The following is a 20234-nucleotide window of genomic DNA, read 5'->3' on the forward strand; positions in this document are numbered from 1 at the left end:
TTTGAGACCATTGGCTACCCTCACCTGCAATCCATGGGATACAATTATCCCTTGGTATAAATCTTGGAAAATTGGTTGCGCTGGTATTGCTTTCTATGTCAAATAGGTCATTGAATGCAATAAATTAGGAACATTAAGAGAAACCAATCCAATCACAGAATCACTGCTGGTAGAAAGAAGAGGTTAAAAAAGTAAAGTAGTACCTTAGCATTTCTTTGATTGAAACTTGAGATAGAGATAGGATGGGGAGTGTGGAGGGTAGCCAAAAAGAGATGTTATGGTAATGGGTGAGATCACTTATCCTTGCATTGGTCTTGTTTGCATGTCACATGCAGCCACAAACTATAGTTAGATAAATTACATGAGCTGTGTGCTAGTTCACACAGCTGGAACACTCCCACTTTGTTCCCTCCTTTAGTCAGATGTGGGGAATGAAACCATAAGGTGACTGGATCATAGTTAGTTTGTTTGCTAAATAAACTGCAAATGCTGGTTTGGATATAGTGCCAGGCCAACCACTCCCATGGTATGTTTCGCTACTCACGAGAGGAAGGAGTGAAGTAGGAAGTGCTGAGCTACATGCATCACCTAATTCGACTAACTATGGTTCATAGTCAGCATTGAGTCAAAACATAACTACTGTCTGGTAAATGTATATTCAGATACTGGCAGCATTAGCATATAAAACTAACCACAGTTTAGCACTACATGGCGATGCCTCAACAAGACAACATTGCTGTGGGAGAAATACTGATAAAGAAATCACAGATAAGCTGCATAAATTATTTGCATTTTGGTCCACTTTTTGATGCATCTGCAGAGTCAAGTCAAATAGATACGGGAGTATAACATCCTAGAATTAACTAATACCAGTCAGTTACCTAAATATTTTTTACTCAGATGTGAATTTGCTGTCTTTAATAATGTTTGCTGCCATTAAAATTGTCACCTTTCTTGGAAGATTAGAAGGTAGGCAATGTAACATCATTAAAATAAAATAAAAATATGTGGGATGGGGAGCCAAAAAATCACAGGCCTTTCCTCCTAGTTTATGTCTCAGTTGGTAGAAGGTATTATTAAAGTTAAAATTATAGAAGAATAAGCAAGCAACATGTCATCTATAAAGGCAAGTCCTGATTTGTTGACATTTTTAATGTCAAGGCACATATACATATATAGGGATAGGCCAGTAGGCACTGTATACTTCTTTTAACCATGCATTGTTTAACAAGCAAGGATTCAACTCTCATATATTCGTATAGCATGTACAGTGGTGCCTCGCAAGACGAAATTAATCCGTTCCGTGAGGCTCTTCGTATAGCGGTTTTTTCGTCTTGCGAAGCAAGCCCATTGACAGTTTAGCGGATTAGCGCTATTAGCGGTTTAGCGGCTTTTAGCGATCAGCTGTTAATCGGCTTATCAGCGGATCAGCTGATAAGCGGCTTAGCGGCTTAGAAAAAGGGGGGGGGGAGGAAAAAAACCCCGCAGGAACTTGCAAGACATTTTCGTCTTGCGAAGCAAGCCCATAGGGAAATTCGTTTTGCGAAGCGCCTCCAAAACGGAAAACCCTTTCGTCTAGCGGGTTTTCCGTCTTGCGAGGCGTTCGTCTTGCGGGGCACCACTGTACACCACTGTAATCTGTTTTGCCTTATGTTGATTTGTTGTGCCTCTGAACACCCAGCTAGTATAAATACCAAAGTCTTTTTCATTGCCCAAAGACCAGCAAGACACCACTGAAATGTCAATTCTTCTACTTTTGTCTGGCTTCAAAACATTCTTCTCTTCCCAAGACATATGAGCAAAAAACAGTCCTAAAGCATCCCTTTCTTCCTCCATTTCTAGGCACATTCCATGAGAAGTGTTGTTAGCCTTTTTTGTGAACTCGTAACCCTATAAAAAAAAATCACGAGAGAGAGACTTTCTATTAATACAAAAACTTTACTTCTGAGCAAGAAGAAGTAATGGTGTTAGCAGTAACTTTGATTTTTAGATATAAAAAGGGTGGATGGATTGTTGCAGAAACAGTATAGTAGGAATTAAATGTGTGATGGTGGTCAGGGGAGGCTTTCAGGCCAAACTGCATTTATGTTGGTTGAACTTTGATGTAATGTTCTAAGAGCAAAGGTTTGTGTCTAACATATAGTTCTCATTGTGTCTAACATATAGCTCTCATAATAGATCCCTGTGCAAATTTAAATTTTGGGGTGTAGAGCTTACTAGCAAGGAAGTGGTTGGGGAAAGAAGTCTATTGCTAAACAGAAGGAGGAAGGAGGAAAAGGTCTGTGAAAGTGCCAGTGAATGTTAAGCATTTTTGTTTTTTAGCTGCTTTTTCCTCTCATTACTGTAGTAAGACAAGGTAGAGTAATACAGAAATAGAATTAAAGTAGAATACTGAGCTTTGGACATAATGTCAAACCATATTTAATGCAAGCCAAGATTCACAAAACAACTTTGGGCATGCTTTGAAATCCTGGTTTGTTGGCCCCAAAGTTAGTGAGCCTAGTTAGGTTTGGATGTATAATGAAGCCAAAGGATTTGGATTTATAATCAGAGTATATGGGTAAAAATTGTAGGAGAGGGAAACAACAGTGGTCTTACTGTGTCTGCTATAGATCTCCAAGCCAGACTGAGGACTTGGATGATGCCTTCATAGAGCAGATCACCAAACATTCAAAAAGAGAGATAATAGTAATCATGGAATACTTCAACTACCCCAATATCTTTTGGAACTCATACTCTGCTAATAATGTAAGGTTCAACAAATTCCTCAATTGCTTCACTTTCCCACATTCCCAGAAGGCCGAGGAAGCAACAAGGGGGTCATCTCAACTTGGTCCTCACCAACATGGAGGAACTGATTGACAAAGTGAAAGTACAGGAAACCTTGGTAGGAAGTGATAATGTCCTCTTTAGTTTCATTATACACAAGCAAGGGGAGGCTGTGTAGTTGGACATGCAATCTGGACTTTAAGAAGGCTGATTTCAAAAAGCTTAAGGAACTACTGGGTGAATTTCCATTGTCAGAAATACTCAGAGAAGGGTATACTAGCATACTAAAGGAACTTGCAAGTGTAATCTCCGAGCATCAGTCTATAATATCTGATAATTATTGGAGAACAGGTGAGGTCCCTGCGGATTGCAGGTGTGCACATGTTGTCCCCTCTTCAAAACAGGGGAGGCAGAACACCCAGATAACTACCAACAAGTGAGCTTGACATTGATGCTAGGAAAGTTCCTAGAACAGCTAAGTTAAACAGTCGGCCTATGAGCACTTAGGATAGGACGCTGTGATTAGCAGGGGATTCTCAAAAACAAGTCATGCCAGATGTGGATCAGGGGAATATTGTGGATGTAATGTATCTTGATTTTAGTAAGGCTTTCAACCAAAAACCCCAATGGTATTATTGTGGATAAGCTGGTAGAATGTAGACTGGATGAGATAACTGTTAGGTGGATTTGTAGCTGGTTGACTGACCAAACCCAAAGAATGCTCACTGTATAGATGCCTTTTAAAAAAATTTAGTGCAGTCTCACATGAAACTGCATATGAACAGCAATATTAGCCATGATAACAAAATAAAGCACCTATGTTTTGGGGACCATCTAAATAGCAAATGTAGGGACTCACAGCAAGGAGAATCCTGCTTAGCAGGCTTTATTGGTAGCATCTGACTAGCAACTGTTGGAAATAAGATGCAAGACTAGATGGAAACCTTGACTTGGCAGGGCTTTTATGCTATTGACAAACTTTAAGCTGTTTTTATTTTAAATGTTTAGGGGGTGGGGAACTGGAGGACCACATCACAGCTATCTCCAGATGGACAGCATTACTTGATCAGAATGAAGTTTTAATTTGTATTTCTCTTGCTTTACAGCTTTCATCCAGTCAGATAGCATAATAGAAGTTCTACGCTTTGATGAAGGAGGCTTATTACAGGTAAATATTTTTTATTAAAATAAATGGGTCTGTCCTGTATTGCTGTTGTGTGTAGTGAAATTTCTTTAGTCTTCTGTGTTCTCTTGAAGTCTCTTAATGAAGAAATAAAATTGATGGCTGGAACTTCAAGTCTAACTTGACTCACTCATCTTTTCTATCTGGCCCCTTGCAAATTTCCAGTGTTCAATTATTTTGGGCTGAATCCAATTGTGTAATGTTGCTAAACAAGATTATTTACTTGAAAGCTGAGGCTGCAATCTTAAGCAGATTCAGTCCTATGAGTTGGGTGGAAGATAGATCGATAGATAGACAGATATACACATACATACAAACATGAGTTCAGTATCTTTTATATGAACTTGAGTGGATGATCCTGGTGAAATAGTATAGCATATAGCGTCATCTTTATGATTCCAGTACCTTCAAATTCTCATAAGCACCTCATTAGAGTTGCCTACAGATAGCAGCATAAACTGGTGTTCATATATTTCTTATTTCTTATTTATTTGTTGAACTTATATACCGTCCTATACCCAGAGGTCTCAGGGTGGTTTTATAGAGGTTGGGTGGGGCTTTGTGTATATGATAGTGAGAAGAACAAAAACATTGGTGTGACCCATAGCACAGCTTACGGTTTGCGCACTGTTCACAGAAATGGTTCCCTGTTCTGCGATTAAATTTAAACCCTTCTATAACTTAATGCGGGACGCAGGTGGCGCTGTGGGTTAAAGCCTCAGCGCCTAGGACTTGCCGATCGAAAGGTCAGCGGTTCGAATCCCTGCGGCGGGGTGCGCTCCCGCTGCTCGGTCCCAGCGCCTGCCAACCTAGCAGTTCGAAAGCACCTCCGGGTGCAAGTAGATAAATAGGGACCGCTTACCAGCGGGAAGGTAAACGGCGTTTCCGTGTGCGGCTCTGGCTCGCCAGAGCAGCGATGTCACGCTGGCCACGTGACCCGGAAGTGTCTCCGGACAGCGCTGGCCCCTGGCCTCTTAAGTGAGATGGGCGCACAACCCCAGAGTCTGTCAAGACTGGCCCGTACGGGCAGGGGTACCTTTACCTTTACCTATAACTTAATGCAGAGGTTTTCAACCTTTTTGAGCCCACAGCTTCCTTGACCAGCTACACTCTTTCTCCGGTTCCCCTGTGGGGAAATGGGCTTCAAGCCTCAGAAGCTGTTATGCCACCCCTTGCCTGCAGAGCCACCAACCCATCACCCCTTTTCAACCACCCTCCCTTGTGGAGTGTTCCCTCAGCCCATTCACCTCCCCTCACCTTGGGAGCCCTCCGAGCATCCACTGCCACAGTCCCTGGTCTCTGAGCTGCCCCCTTGCCCCAAAGAGAGGTGCCTCCTCATGCCACCCCACAGGGGCCTGGGAAGAGGATGCCCCCAGCCTTAGTAGACTGACCAAAGGTGAATATGATGGCAACACATTACTCACCTTAGGAGGCAGCCCTGGTAGCCTCTGGGCCTGCAAGGTGGAAAGGCTCCTCTTCAGTGTTGGACACTCAGCTCCCAGGCTGGTATTGCACACAGCAAGCACAAAAAAGGCCAGCATGGTACCTGCGTGCCTGGCCTCCCATTTTGTCTGTCCATTCCCAACAGCAAAGGCTGGTGGACTGTCTGTCTGGCTTGGCTCCCTCATCCACTTGCTTGCCTACTCCAAGGCCGCCTCAGCTCTTGGTAACCAGCAGCCCCTGGCCAGCGCCAGAGGTACCATTCGCTTGGGGAGCTTTTAGCCAGGACTGCTGCAACAAACAGCCACACAAGCCTTTGGGAGGCAGAGATGCGAGAGGGCATCAGAGAAGGGAAGGAAGGAAAGAGGGACAAAGGCTAGTGTTGCCTGCGGCACCCCTGACCATCCTTCAAGGCATGGTTGCTAGTTGGCTGCAGCAGTTTCAGGCAGAAAACGGAGGGAAATCAGACAAATAATGGAGTAGAAATGCTCCCATACAAAATAATGGAAGTCTGTCACCTAACAAATGATTTCTTGGAAGTGCATCATGTTTGGAAAGTGGGACCTGTGTGTACATATCTATGCAGGGCAGCTGAGACACAATGAGGGATAAAAGATTAAATTAATCAAACACACATTAGCTTGTCTCTTAAAAGTTATGCTACTATACTTAGGAAATAATTCTCAAGTAGGTGGTTCAGCTTGTTATTTGAAGTGGAAAATTTGAATGGGCCAATGGCCTGACATTAGTGGTAACGCACTTGGGAGTAAGTTTTATTGAACCTCCTTACTTCTATAGTACATCTGAGCAGTGCTTTTTTCCCCCTAAAAATGTTTAGGGGTACTCTCATTTTGACTCAAGAAAATCACCATTTTATAGTTTAAGTCGGGGAAAATAAATACAGTAAAAAGTACAAAGATCACAAAATGTTTAGCGGTATGTGTATCCCTGCATCCCCCCAGAAAAAAACACTGCATCTGAGTAAAGATGCATAGAATTGTTCTGTAAATTATCATATGATAAACTGGGCAGTAGTGCTTCTTTATTAGAGTCCTTGACAAGAGCTAAGAGGTTTTGAATAATTGGAAGCTGATATTTTGGGCTGCAGTCCTACCTCCAGTTACATGAGAGTAAGCTCCATTGAATTCAATAGGACTTATTTCTGAAGAGAAACACAGTTAGGATTGCACTCTTAAAGAGTTGGATTTGAGATTTACGCAAGCTACTGTGTATTCTGATTGTTATCAATAAATTTTCAAGGAACATACTTTGTTGCTGAAATTTGATATTCTTTTCTTTTCAGACTGAAACAACAGTTGGCCTCAGTTCATATCAGCAGAAAAGGTAAGATTTTCTACAGTCCATTTTTTCCTTTAATTCCAAACAATGCTTAAAATTATCTTATAATTTGAAAATGTTTGACTGTTTCGGTGAACCAAACTATTAACTTTGTTTGCTTAATCCAATGAAATTATTTTATTTATTTAGAGGATTGCTATTCCACCTTTTAATTCAGTGCTCAGAGGATAATCACAATTGTCAGTATATGTATACATTGATACGTGATCGTTTGTATGAAATGGCATTTACAGAGTAGCTATTGATGATACTTTTCTCATCTCCTGAACATGGTGCCTTGTTGGTACAGGCAAGGTTGTCAAGTCTTATATTAAAGACATTTAACTACCTCCTCATGTGATCATATGAACTGGCCTTGGTAATCTTGAAAGCCATGAAGGTATACTGACAGTCATGGGAATATCAAATAATTACATAGGTTTCTATCATTTAAAATCTCTCCAGCCCAGTTAGCCACAATTTCTGGATAACCATATTGTGTGGGTGGGTGGGGGGGGTTATCATGGATTTCTCCCTTCTACAAGTCCAGAATCATGCCGAAAACTTTGGAAAGGGGGGATGTTTGCAATTGGGCTAGAGTTGGGCTCTTGTGGAAGATATGTTAACTGCTTCTGTCTTCTGCAAAAGTCCTGTAGGGAAGAGAGAGAAATCATTTCTTTCCTCCATGGAAAATGAAGAAAACAGAGGTGGCATCTCTCCCATGAGCAAGGCAGAAAGTACAAGGATATTCACTTGATGGTGGAGGGTTATTTGGAACTGTGCTTCTCCTTGTAGATGCCATTTTATTTGACAGGATGTCTGTAAAATGTGGGTGTAATGGACAGCTCAGGTAGACCAGAGTCTGTTGGTGCAGTGTGGTGAAATTCTACCAGAGTGGTGTAGCTTGCACAGTGCTGAGCTGGAGATCACTCTTTAAACCTCTTTTGTTGTCCACCGGTATTTCGCTTTCCACTCTTAAGTTGGGAATAGAGTAGTTGCTTTAGAAGATAATAATCAGGCATCCAAACAACATGACCAATCCAACGAAGTTGATGTTGAAGAATCATTGCTTCGACACTGGTGAACTTTGCTTCTTCCAGTACACTGGCATTAGTTCGCCTGTCTCCCAAGTGATGTGTAAATTTTTTCGGAGACACTCTTGATGGAATATTTTGAGTTGGAGATTTATAATTGGTCCTTGTTTAAGCATACAGTAAAGTTAGTAGTACAATAGCTTTGTAAACAAGCATTTTGATTTCCCTGTGAATGTTCGGTCCTCAAACATTCTGCACTTCAATCGGGAGTATAAACTGTAACATCTCTGAGGTTAGCTTAACTTAAGGAACTGAATATATGCTGTGCATTTACCATCTTGCTGAGAAGCGTGTAACATCCAGCAAAGTTTATAGACAGACAGACAGATGATAGAATTCTTTCAAGAAACAGTTACTGTCTCCTGACACATCTTTTGTTTTACCAATTTTGTTGTAAAATAAAATCTTTTTTTCTTGTTTAACTCCCCTAAGTCTCCCGTTTTCTTTAAAAAGCTAAAACAGCCAATAGGGAAAGGGGGCATCCCTCAGTGGACCTAGACAGGGGTTAGACAAAAGCTGCTTATCTGACAGTTCAGTTCTAAAAAGAGACAGAGCACTACATTACAATAAAACCATTTACATATCTTTCTTTAAAAAGGGTAATGTGTGTTGAGTACAGCTGCTTGTTATGTAAATGTCACTGTGCCCAATTAAGAGCCACTTGTCAGTTGGTGCAGCTGGATCACACACTAGCTTAGCAATGGTGTTGCCATTTTGCCATTTGTAAAGGCTTAAAATTGTATGTTAGGAAGGTAATGACCTCAGTAGTATTTAGTCCAATGAAATGACATGATTCACAATATCCAAACTTTCCTTCCTATCAGTTCATATTAGAAAAAGCCTGTGGTTTTCAGCTTTGGTGTGTTGCAAGTGATACAACCAGCTATATGGACACTAGTTTTGGTGTGTTCCAGACGATAGTAACAATTAGCTATGGCATCATAATGCCCAGGAGAGTGATAATTCATGACTGAAAGGCTGTTGGAGGAGAGGTGTGCAGAGTAACAGAGATGAAATTCATATATGCTTTTCTCTTTGGGTGAAATTCATATATGCTTCTCTCCTTAGCACTGGAAATTCCTGTCTGCGTCTCACATGTATTTTTTGCTAGCTAATCACTAGCGCGTCTACAGTAGTTGTAAAGCTACTTTCAAGTAGTCTTCCTGTACTTATTATTTATTTAGTTAACTTAAGGACCATTTGCTATATATAAAAAAGTCTTAAAAACTACAATAAGGAGTTGAAGAGTCAAAGACACAAAGCATGGAATTAAAAAAAAATGTTCCTATTGTAGTTGGAAGATTGCAGTTGCAAGATTGTAGTTGTTTTTTTTACCTTATTTATGGGTATATAGATATCTTTGTTTTAGGCACTGAGAGCATGCATAGCATGCTGGAATCCTTCAAATTAAAGTGGAAATTTGTAAAACATTTCAGCTGTTTTGTCTAAGCTTGAAGTAGCCTGATGAAACTGTCAGGTCATTTAAAGGCACCAGAGGAAACAGCTAGCAAATGCATTTGAACATTCATTTGGCTTTTACATAGGTATATAAATGTTAGCTTAGCTGCTACACTCACTTTCTACTCTACTTTTGAAATGCCAGATTTAAATTTACAAGAAGACATATGAACACTAATTTCCAAAAACCAAACAGAAACCAGAAGCATTCAGTCACTTAACTTGATATCTTAACCTCTCCATTTGCATCAAATGTTATTTTAAGAATAGTAAATTTTCAGTTACTTCTGTTGAATATTTGCTAAACAATAAAAGAGGAAGTACTGTCAGGTCATTGAATCTATGCAAATTGTTGTGAAGTACCGGTAATTGTTACTAAAAATGCAAGGAATGGCACTATGGAGTACTTGATCTAAAGGTATTCAATATTTTAAGAGCCTAAGACGACAAACCTATACTCACCTAGGTATAAGTCCAATTGTACTTAATGAGGCATAGTTTTGAGTGGGCATATATAGAATTGCCTGTGAAGTTACTGTTTGTACATTTGGGATGCCACTGCCTTGGTATCCCAAAGAGTCTTTGGAAACATCAGGAGAAAAGTTAATTACAGGTCCAGGAATAAATAGCATGATAAATTTACAGTTGCAGTGCCTAAAAATATATATAATGGATGAGTTGAGATAAATTTGCGTCATCAGTAGTATCATAAACAATTACCACAGCTGTTGTCTTCCTGCTTCCCTAAGGCCAGGCCTACTGTGAGTTGTAAGGAACCCACTATCTCAGATATGATGAAAGGTCTAATTGAGGGGAATCCTCATCCCTTCTGTCACTCATTAGGCCAAGGGTGGGGAAATGGATGTGACCAGTGAGGCAGAACTTTATCTCCCCTACTCTGCGTGGCCAAGTCTGACAAATGGGCATGGCCAATCACCTCTCAGTCATTGGACGTCACAATGGTATTGGGTGACCCATTTATGACCCTTGCAATTTTTGGCATTTGGAAGCCCCAACAATCACCTGGTAGTACTTTGAAATGGATTCAAAGATTGATTGAATATGCGGAACTAGACAGTTTGTCTGAAAAAATAAAGAACAAACCAAAACAGGTATTTGTATCTAAATGGGAAGGCTTCAAAATATATTTGAAAAATAATTACAGTAGCTTAAACTCTGTTGCAAAGACGCAGGTGGCGCTGTGGGTTAAAGCCTCAGCGCCTAGGGCTTGCCGATCGAAAGGTCGGCGGTTCGAATCCCTGCGGCGGGGTGTGCTCCCGCTGCTCGGTCCCAGCGCCTGCCAACCTAGCAGTTCGAAAGCACCTCCGGGTGCAAGTAGATAAATAGGGACCGCTTACCAGCGGGAAGGTAAACGGCGTTTCCGTGTGCGGCTCTGGCTCTGGCCAGAGCAGCGATGTCACGCTGGCCACGTGACCCGGAAGTGTCTCCGGACAGCGCTGGCCCCTGGCCTCTTAAGTGAGATGGGCGCACAACCCCAGAGTCTGTCAAGACTGGCCCGTACGGGCAGGGGTACCTTTACCTTTACCTTTTTAAACTCTGTTGCAGCATTTGATTAACTTCAGTAGTAGCTTTAAGAATGATGTGAGACCTAAGATAAATTAAGATGCACTTAAATTATGATAATAGTTTGTATCAGCAACAAGTTTGTGTATCTGAATTAAGGAGTAGATAGAAAGTCATTTGTGTCTTTGAGTCGGTTTGTATTAAGTCTATTTGGTTTTGTATGGTATAGATGTACTGGGTCCCCCCCCCCCCTTTTTTTTTTCTTTGTGTATTACAAAAAAATCAAAAAAAATTTTTTAAAAAAGATAGTACTATGAAGTGCCACTCAGGGCTCCCTGTAAGAACAGACAACCAGCTGATTTTCAGAGACTTCAAATTACTTTTTGGCCCAGCTGTGATTTTACCTGCCTCATATCTGACATCAGGTGTATGTAGGTGGGCATCGGTTGGCCAAAACTGCCTCACAGACCAAATGGAAAACCTGGCTGCCAGAGATTCTCCACTACTGTGTTAGACAGTCCAATTTATTTGCTAATTATAATTGGTCATCACAAAGCTACAATCAATTTGGGAGATGCATGTTCAGCTATGTTGATCCCCAGTATGCTGGGCCCTGTTTTAGTGAGATATACTGTAGTGTATAGTCAGTCAGTAAATAACAGATCCCAAGAAGCAGCAATGGGAGTGTGGTTTTCAACCCCCTGATAGTTATGCTATGAAATACCACAGGCGTGTTTTATTCCCAATGTTTTTAACATTCATATGCAGTAATTGGGAACCATGATTAGGATATTTGGCCAAGGTGCCATTGGTATGCTGACAAGATTCAGAGCTGTTTCTCCATAACATCTGAATCAAGAAATATCATGCAAATTCTGGAACATGGCCTGGATGCAGGAAATTAAGCTGAGCTTGAATCCTGGCAAGACAGAGGCTCTGTGGGCAAGTAGTTCTCATATCTGAAAAATTGGCCAGCTGCTTGCCCTGGACAGAGCTGCACTCCCTCTTAAAGAACAGGTATGCAGTCTGCAAGTCTTCCTGGAGCACTTTTTATTATTTCAGCTAGTACAACAACTGGACCTGATAGCTTGATCACAGTAGTCCAGAAACTGGTAATTTAAAGGCTGGATTACTGCAGTGTGGGGCTTTCCTGGCACTTGGTCCTGAAACTGCAGTTAGTACAGAATGCTGCAGTATGATTATTGCTCAAATACCTGCATTGGCTGCCAGTTTGTTACAGGGCCAAGTTCCAAGTTTTATTATCAGTATTCAAAGCCCTTAACAGCTTGTGATCAATTTACTTGTCTTGCCCCATATATATTTTCATACATACATACATACATACATACATACATAAAGGTAAAGGGACCCCTGACCATTAGGTCCAGTCGTGACTGACTCTGGGGTTGCTGAGCTCATCTTGCTTTATTGGCCGAGGGAGCCGGCGTACAGCTTCTGGGTCATGTGACCAGCATGACTAAGCCACTTTTGGCGAACCAGAGCAGCGCACGGAAATGCTGATTACCTTCCCGACGGAGTGGTACCTATTTATCTACTTGCACTTTGACGTGCTTTCAAACTGCTAGGTTGGCAGCAGCAGGGACCGAGCAACAGGAGCTCACCCCGCCGCTGGGATTCGAACCGCCGACCTTCTGATCGGCAAGTCCTAGGCTCTGTGGTTTAACCCACAGCGCCACCTGCGTCCCATACATACATACATACATACATACATAACCCCGGATAGGTGTTCCAGTCAGTATAGTAGGCAATACTGAGCTAAATGAGCCAATGATCTGATTTGGTATAAAGTTGCCTGGGTTTCTACATTGGCTGGATAGTGTAGAGAAGAGATGCACAACCTGCAGCCATCGTCAGATGCATGGAATGGTGAGAGGAGAGAGGGGACCCCTCTGTAAGCAATCAGTTCAGACCTCTGGTAAGAGTAACCTGTCCCTTCCACAGCAACCTCTCCAGTGCAGGCATGTAGTGTCCAAGGGGATTTGGCCCTCAGGGGGAAAAACAAAGTTCTCCACTCCTAGACTAGGGTATGATCCTCTCTTCGGGTAGAAGAGTTCCCAGGTTCAGATCTTAGATAACCTTGCTCAGGGTGGGAAGGCTGACTGTACCTTTAATGAAGCATTCATTCATAGAAGTATCTGTTCGTTGTTAATAGGCCAGGTAAACAAAAGTTATGACTGAAGGTGCTTGAATACACCTTTGAGTGCTGCAGGCACATGCTGAGTCAGTGCTAGGTGGGGACTTCCATAAGTTTGCACTTAACATGGCTTTAAAAGACTTGTTCAGCACAAGGAATGCAGTTCCTCTCCCCTCACGCACACAGTTGCTCCTATAATAGTCTATAATTTTCTTAAAGACTGGAGGTGGTAATAATTTGATTTTGGGGGTAAAAATTCCCAGTAATCTACGTGCAGTAATTAAGCAGTATTTGTGTGTGTTGCAAGTAGTTACAGCATGTTACTGATATGATATGCAGGTCTGGGACAAGACGGCACCTTGCATAAACTTCTGCTTATAGGCCTTTTCTGTTTGAGCCAAATGTTATTACCTGTGCTATGTCTGCTCGTTAAGAGTGGATTTTTAAGTTTGTAGTTAAAGTACGTGATCTAGACACACTGTGCCTTTGCCTAAGTTGCAGACACTCATAGACATAAACCTTGAAAAATGGAAAGTGAGGCAGAAAACTACTATCTGCTATGTGAGATTCTCTCATCATATTTCTTTTTTTCTAACAAATATCAAAGGGTCCACTTGTTGTTCCAGTTGCATATTAGCCACTAAGCTCCAAACAATAGTACAATTACTAGAATAAATTTAACAATAAAGTAAAGTATTTGTACAGCTTAGGGCATCTGCTAGTCAGCCTGCAGTCTCTCCTGTGGTGTAATAAGATTGTTGTTTCTGTACTAGACTTCTTTGAAACTCCCCATAGCTTAGATCATGATGGAAAAGGCAATTCAGATATTGGTAAATATTTTTTATTATGATTATGAACAGCCCGATAGGACTAGACACAAGCAGTATAGAAGTTCTTTGGTAACTAAGCAAGACTCTGTTCATTTTAAACCTTAAATGTCAATAATGTAATCTTAGTTTCTAAACTTGAATACACACCCACACCCACACACCTCTACATCCTTCTCTGTGCAGAGCAGAAACAGGAAAAGAGTGAATATTTTATCAGTGAAGGTGTGATCATTTACTTGGGCACCAGCAGGAGTTTGCCATTTAAGGACAAAAAGTTAACCTCAGCTGCTTCTGATGAGAAGAATTACTCTCAGTTATTTTGTATTTTTATATCGTTGCTGCTTCCAGTTGCCTATGATGAATTATAGTTTTGAAATGGAAAGGGTCTAGAAATTTTCAAGAAGGGTTTGCAGCATAAACTACTTTGAGTGTTTTCTAGCAGAGCCTGAAAATGTCTTAAGAATTCTAACCTTAAGTTGAATAAATCTGAAAGCTACCATGATGTCCTTGTGCCTCCCAATTCAGGGGTTGCATAATTCTGTTGAGCTTGTTTGTGACCTTGTGTTGTGTTTTTTGTTGCGTAGGTTCTTAAGTATATTATGGTTGGAATGTGGTTATGCTGTTAGCATTGATCAAAACTTAATCTTCCACTTCCAAAGTGGGAGGAATGTACTGCATGTTTTTATTTTATTCAAAGTTATTAGTACGCTTTATTGCTCCAGGTTTGCAATAGCAAGTTTTCACACTTAAAGCTGAAGACAGTTTAACTTGCTCATGTCTCACATATTTTGCTTGAAAGCTCTTTTGGGGTTGGTCCCTATCTGTTGCTTGGTTATGAAATTTCGAGCACAATGCAGGATAGATAAAAATGAGTGTTGTCAGGTTTTGGTTAGATTTTCTAGTGCCCTAAATTGATTAGGATTTGGTTTTGTTTGCTTGTTTGACTTATTTAGTAAGCAAACTTTGAAGAGTATGCCATGTTAATTTAGCATGTTGCCAAAGCCTTTTGAATAACTTAAAATGTTAGAACTTAAATACTTTTGTGAGGCAAGGGGAGGAATTCATGAAGCATATGTGATGTGGTTTAAATGTTATATTCAAACAAAATAAAGGTACATGGAAATATTTTTTATTGGAGGACTTCTAATTTTTTTACAGTGAATAGTCAATTCAAGCATTATAAGTTTCCCTTACATTGTTTAAAATTTAGGAGTGTCGGTGGAATAGCACTGAAAACTTTAGCATGTCCAAGAATCTGTGCATTGGGTGGTATGCCTAAATTTATTTTTAAATATATATTTATTTATTTATTAGAGGTATAGAAATTTCAAGGTATAGTTAACTCCAAACGTTAATTAAAACCTTAAAATGGACACATTTGTTTGGTATCATATCCATTCATTACATCACTAGATCAATTTTATGAAAATATACCTTTTATAAATGGATTTTTTTACAACACTGTAAAATTGATGTGAAAATAGTATGATATTTTTAGTTTAAAAGGTTAACATTTCATTTATATTAGGATTCCCTTAAAAACATCCTGGTTTAAAATACCTTAATATAATGCTAACAAAGCCATTGAAGTCTATATTCATAATCGTTTTAAATTGAAGATAGCAGCTTCTACCAAACACATCTCAAATTTAGCTAGATTAGAGTCTAGATGTTATCAAGTCCATTAATACACAGTGGTTTCAGTGGTATTTGGTGACCTAATAATACATTTCAAAGAACTTGATGTCCTTTGGTTTGTGTAAATATATTTACATTGCAGATAGTGCTTGAAATGAAGGGTTTCATTTTTTAAAAAGATTTCAACTTACTATTTTATCTCCCAACTCAACATTGCTGCTTATAAATAGTATATATTAATGGAGACTTGGTTATATTCTATGCTAGCAGGGGTGCCTGCTGCTGCCCTGGATTTTTGAGAAACCAAAAAAATATTGTGGTGTTCGAAATACTGGTCATTTAAAATATTTTAGACCGCCTTTCTAGAAATTAGACAATTAAAATGAAAGATATAAGGCAGGGGTCTGCAACCCGCGGCTCCGGAGCCGCATGTGGCTCTTTTACACCTTTGCCGCGGCTCCGGGGCGGATACTAGCGAGGGGAGGAGGCGCATTGTGCACCCCGACACTCCCCACTGTGGCGGGCGCTGTACTGGCTGTGACGTCGCATGGGGGTGGTGCGTGCGTTAGTCACGCACCGTCCCAACATCACCTTCCCGGTTTTGCGGCTCCCAGATTTTTTTCCTTCGGAAACGGGTCCAAGTGGCTCTTTTTGTCTTAAAGGTTGCAGACCCCTGATATAAGGGAATGTCATCAGCATATTGATGACACCTAAGCACAAACTCCCAGATGACCCTTCCCACTGTTTTCAAGAAAATGTTAAACAGCATGAGACACAAAATGGAACCTTGTAACATCCCGTAGGCAAAAGTCCAATGGATGGAACAGGAGTCCCATAGCACTACTTTTTGGGACCTCCAGAAAACATGCTAGGCACGTAACAGAGTGCATCTCTGGAAAGGTGACCCAGAGTAATACTGTGGTTGCTTGGGAGATCCGAAAGAACTGACAGAGTTTCACTTCCCTTATCTACTTGCCAGTACCATTCACCCAGCAGAGCAACGAAGGTTGTTTCTGTCCCCAACACCAAGCTGGCAACCAGACTAAAATGGATCTAAATAATCACTGTTCAGGTTTGTCTGAAGTTCAGATTCCACCACTTGTTCTGTCTCCTTGCCCAGGAATGAGAAGTGATACTGGATTGTAGTTTAAATCCACTGGATTGAGGGTAATTTTTCCCCATTGCTTTTTAAAAAAGTAATCACCCTGGGGACCCACATAAGACACACTACACCTGACGGCTTTAATTTATCTTATATTTCAGCATAGGCTTTCTCTCAGTTTAGATGTAACTAAGATTTACAATCCTATTCCCAATTAATCTGGGAGTAAAGCCTAAAGAATTTAATAGGACCTAACCACTGAATAGATATGGTTAGGATTGCACAGTTAGTCATTCATGTATAATAAGAACATTTGTAATGGTTCTCCAGCCTAGCTAAGGCAGATTCTCATTACAATTGCTAATACTAAAAAGGCATTGTGATATACAGGTGTTTGGGTACCCTTTTTTGAACTGCCCTGAACTGCTCCAGAGGTCTGAGAAAAACTAGAATAGATTTTTGGTGGGAGTGGGATGCAACATGAAGGAAAGTTCAGTTGTGCAAGTGGAAGTCTTTGGGCTAATGGGACTACTTAGCTGGATGCAAGCCTGGGTTGTCATTCAACTTAATTGGCAACTTAATTTGGAAGATTCTGAACATGAATTAAAAACTGAATGTCATCTTAATTTGTTCTCTTCTCATTTCCCCCCAACAGTATATCTATGTATCGAGGGAATTGCAGACCGATTCGGTTTGAACCACCAATGCTGGATTTCCATGAGCAGTAAGTTGTGAACACTTTGCCTAGCATTCTAAATAGAAGGCATCTGGAAGTTAATAGCTGTCTGAGAAATGTATTAAAAAGGCAAAGCTGATAATATGTTAATGTTAGATGCCCAGAACCTTATCTGCCCAGCATCAATCACATAGTTTCTGTATAAGGGGCTCTGTGTGTTGGCTAAGTCATATAACAGGCCTTAGTGGATGAATAGTATTGATGGTTCACACTTGCAGAAATTTGCACCTGTTGTACTTCAGTCATACCACATGGTTTCGTATTTGGAGGGAAGAGAAACATATGGGTGGAAGAGGAGGAATAAATGAAGTCTAAATTGGAGGAATGATTGAAGTATCTGTTGTTGCTGCTTCTGTCTGCTTTACTGAGGAAAGGGCCCTTCGACTGAAAAAATCTAATATGATTTTCCAGTAACACCAAAGGATGAAGTTGTTAATCTTTGTGTATGCTTTCCGTGCAGCACTAGTTTATACAGTAGTTATTTGAGGACTGTACTGCTTTAGGCTACAGGTTGTACGTGCAGAGTTTTGGTGCCATCTATTTACCACTTGAATCTACTGGTTCCAGGGACCCTGGAAAAACTAAATTCTCAGGATCCCTGGCATGTGAGTGCTTCATAGCTTGGTTAGCTGAGTCAAACTCCGTATTGGGGTGGGGGAATGTTGTCTGCCAACAGTGGATATATGAAAAGTAGAATATAAAATAGTCAAAATGTGCAAGGTTGAATGACTTTGGCTTTTGAATATTAATTTACTCTGCTGATAAATTAAACATCAGAACAGCGCTCACTCTTTTCTTCTCATCATTAGTCTTTCAATGCCTGGAGATACAGCCATAATGGCAGTAGTCATAGTGCAGCATTTCCCTGGAGTTATTAATGCAGCAGTTCTAGAGTGGCTGCATATGCATGCTGCACATCTCTGGATTAAGGCCAGAAGACAGAATTGTTTAGTTGCAGCGTTAGCCCACTCCATTAGTCAGTTGAAAGGCAGGATAAAAATAACTTTGCAAAATTTATTTATTTATAATCTTTGTACAAAATATTAGCATAAAATATATATGCCAAACTAAGCAACAACAGTCAATATAAAAATAGTCCTATCAGCTTATTGGAGCAATTATAACTTTGCATCATAAGTAATTGCGAGCCCACATGCTAAACCCTGTCCCCGGTGCCCACCACACCCCCAAGAGATGAGACATGACAAGAATGTATGGGTTTAAATAAGGCCACAACTTCATTTATTTTCAGGTGTAGGAACCTTGGCTTAGGCCTTGGAAGGTATCCTGCTCATGCCCGACAGGGGCTGAGGATGCACAGGGCAATCAGGTGTTGTGGGAGGGGACTGTAAAGCGTAAACTTACACAGCATACCCTCCCACTTCACCTAGCCGGGAGTTTGACCTATATGCTGCCACTGTAGGGCCAGTGACTCCCGCAATCAACCCTTTAACGGGCCCTGCAAATGCCACAGCCCAGTAGTGCATCAATATGCTGCCTTGACTCACAGATATAGAATATAGACCAAGGCCTAAAACCGGCACCCGAGACCCTAACTAGGGTCTCGCCGCCAAAATACCTACAGCTGAACATTGTCTCCTACTGAGAAGGACTAGACCCTGACACCCACCAATCCCTGAGGCTCTGATGAGTCCTATCAGCTTATTGGAGCAATTATAACTTTGCATCATGAATAATTATATGCTTGCAATAAAGTAATGACACAAAAACTTGTAGGGAATACAACAAGAAGTTGTGGCAACTTAAAAGGCTAACAAGTGCATTGCACCATAAGGTTTCATGGATTACAGTCTAATTCATCAAATGCATGAAGTGTTATCCTGAGTAATGGGTGTGTGTGTGTATGTATCACAGGTCTTGCAGAGCTTGTCTGAGGCCTGGGGCAGGAGTCTTGTTAGAATAAACTCAAACAACAAAGAAGCTGGTCCCTGGCAGGCCTTCCTGGCCAGCTTAGCCCTCTGAGGCTTGGGATTAGTTTACCCAGCTTCTCCCATCCCCTCTGCATTAGCCTGATGTATCATACATACAGGTTTGGGTGGGGTAGAGGAGGAGGATTGTAAGTGGTAAGGTCAGAAGGAAAGGAAATGCAAAGAAAGAGTACAGGACCAGGACCCTGTGATAATGATCTGAGGTCCTTCTTCATACGCCTCCTCCGCAAGAGGTCTGAAGGGTAACAACACAAGAACAGGCATTTTCTGCAGTGGTGGCTCCCTATTTTTGGAATGCTCTCCACAGGGAGGCATGCATGGCACCTTCGTTGCATATTTTTATGCACCAGGCAAAACCATTCCTCTTCTCCTGGCTAATTAAACAATCTATGGCCTTTTAAACTGTGGGGAGGGGGGTTATTGTTTGTTATATGGTGTTTATATTGTAAACTGCCCTGTGATCCTCAGATGAAGGGCGGTATATAAATTTTAATAATAACAATAATTGACAGTGGCCATTCACAAAATGCACCTGTTTGTTCCTTGCAACCATAAAACTATAAATATTTTGTGGTTGTAGGCAATTGAGGAAACAATTTAAATGCTTTTTCTACTCTCTTTTAATACAGGCCAGTTGGGATGCCAAAAATGGAAAAGGTTTACTTGCACAATCCAAGTGCAGAAGAAACTATTATATTAGTATCAATATCTGCAACAACCTCACATTTTCATGCATCGTTTTTTCAAAACAGGGTGAGTTAGCTCTGTTTTTTGAAGTTGGTGTTATTCTGCAAGCTGGTTTCACTTCAGCAAAAACTGATTTTACTTCAAAGTGCATCACAGTAACTAAAATAGCTTCTCTTTAAATGCAAGCTCAACAAAATTATGCTACGTACAATTCACTGTGGAGGGGTTATATGAAAAGTAAATGTCAGGAGGTTTCTACATCATTCTAGGCCAGTGGTGGAGAACCTCCGGCCCATAGCCTTGGTGTTCTCAAGAATATGGAAAATGGATA

General features: G+C 40.8%; 1 protein-coding gene across 1 annotated transcript in view; it reads left to right on the forward strand.

Annotated features, from left to right (window-relative positions):
• The window catches only part of TMEM131 (transmembrane protein 131), a 73910-nt gene that overhangs the window by 15250 nt on the left and 38426 nt on the right, over positions 1-20234 (forward strand). The window contains exons 2-5 of the mRNA XM_079972382.1: positions 3876-3937; positions 6696-6736; positions 17187-17255; positions 19846-19969. Coding sequence (XP_079828508.1) covers positions 3876-3937; positions 6696-6736; positions 17187-17255; positions 19846-19969 — 296 coding nt within the window. The remainder of the gene's footprint in view (positions 1-3875; positions 3938-6695; positions 6737-17186; positions 17256-19845; positions 19970-20234) is intronic.

Source organism: Podarcis cretensis (genome assembly GCF_951804945.1).
Source record: "Podarcis cretensis genome assembly, chromosome: 4".
Classification (NCBI taxonomy): Eukaryota; Metazoa; Chordata; class Lepidosauria; order Squamata; family Lacertidae; genus Podarcis; species Podarcis cretensis.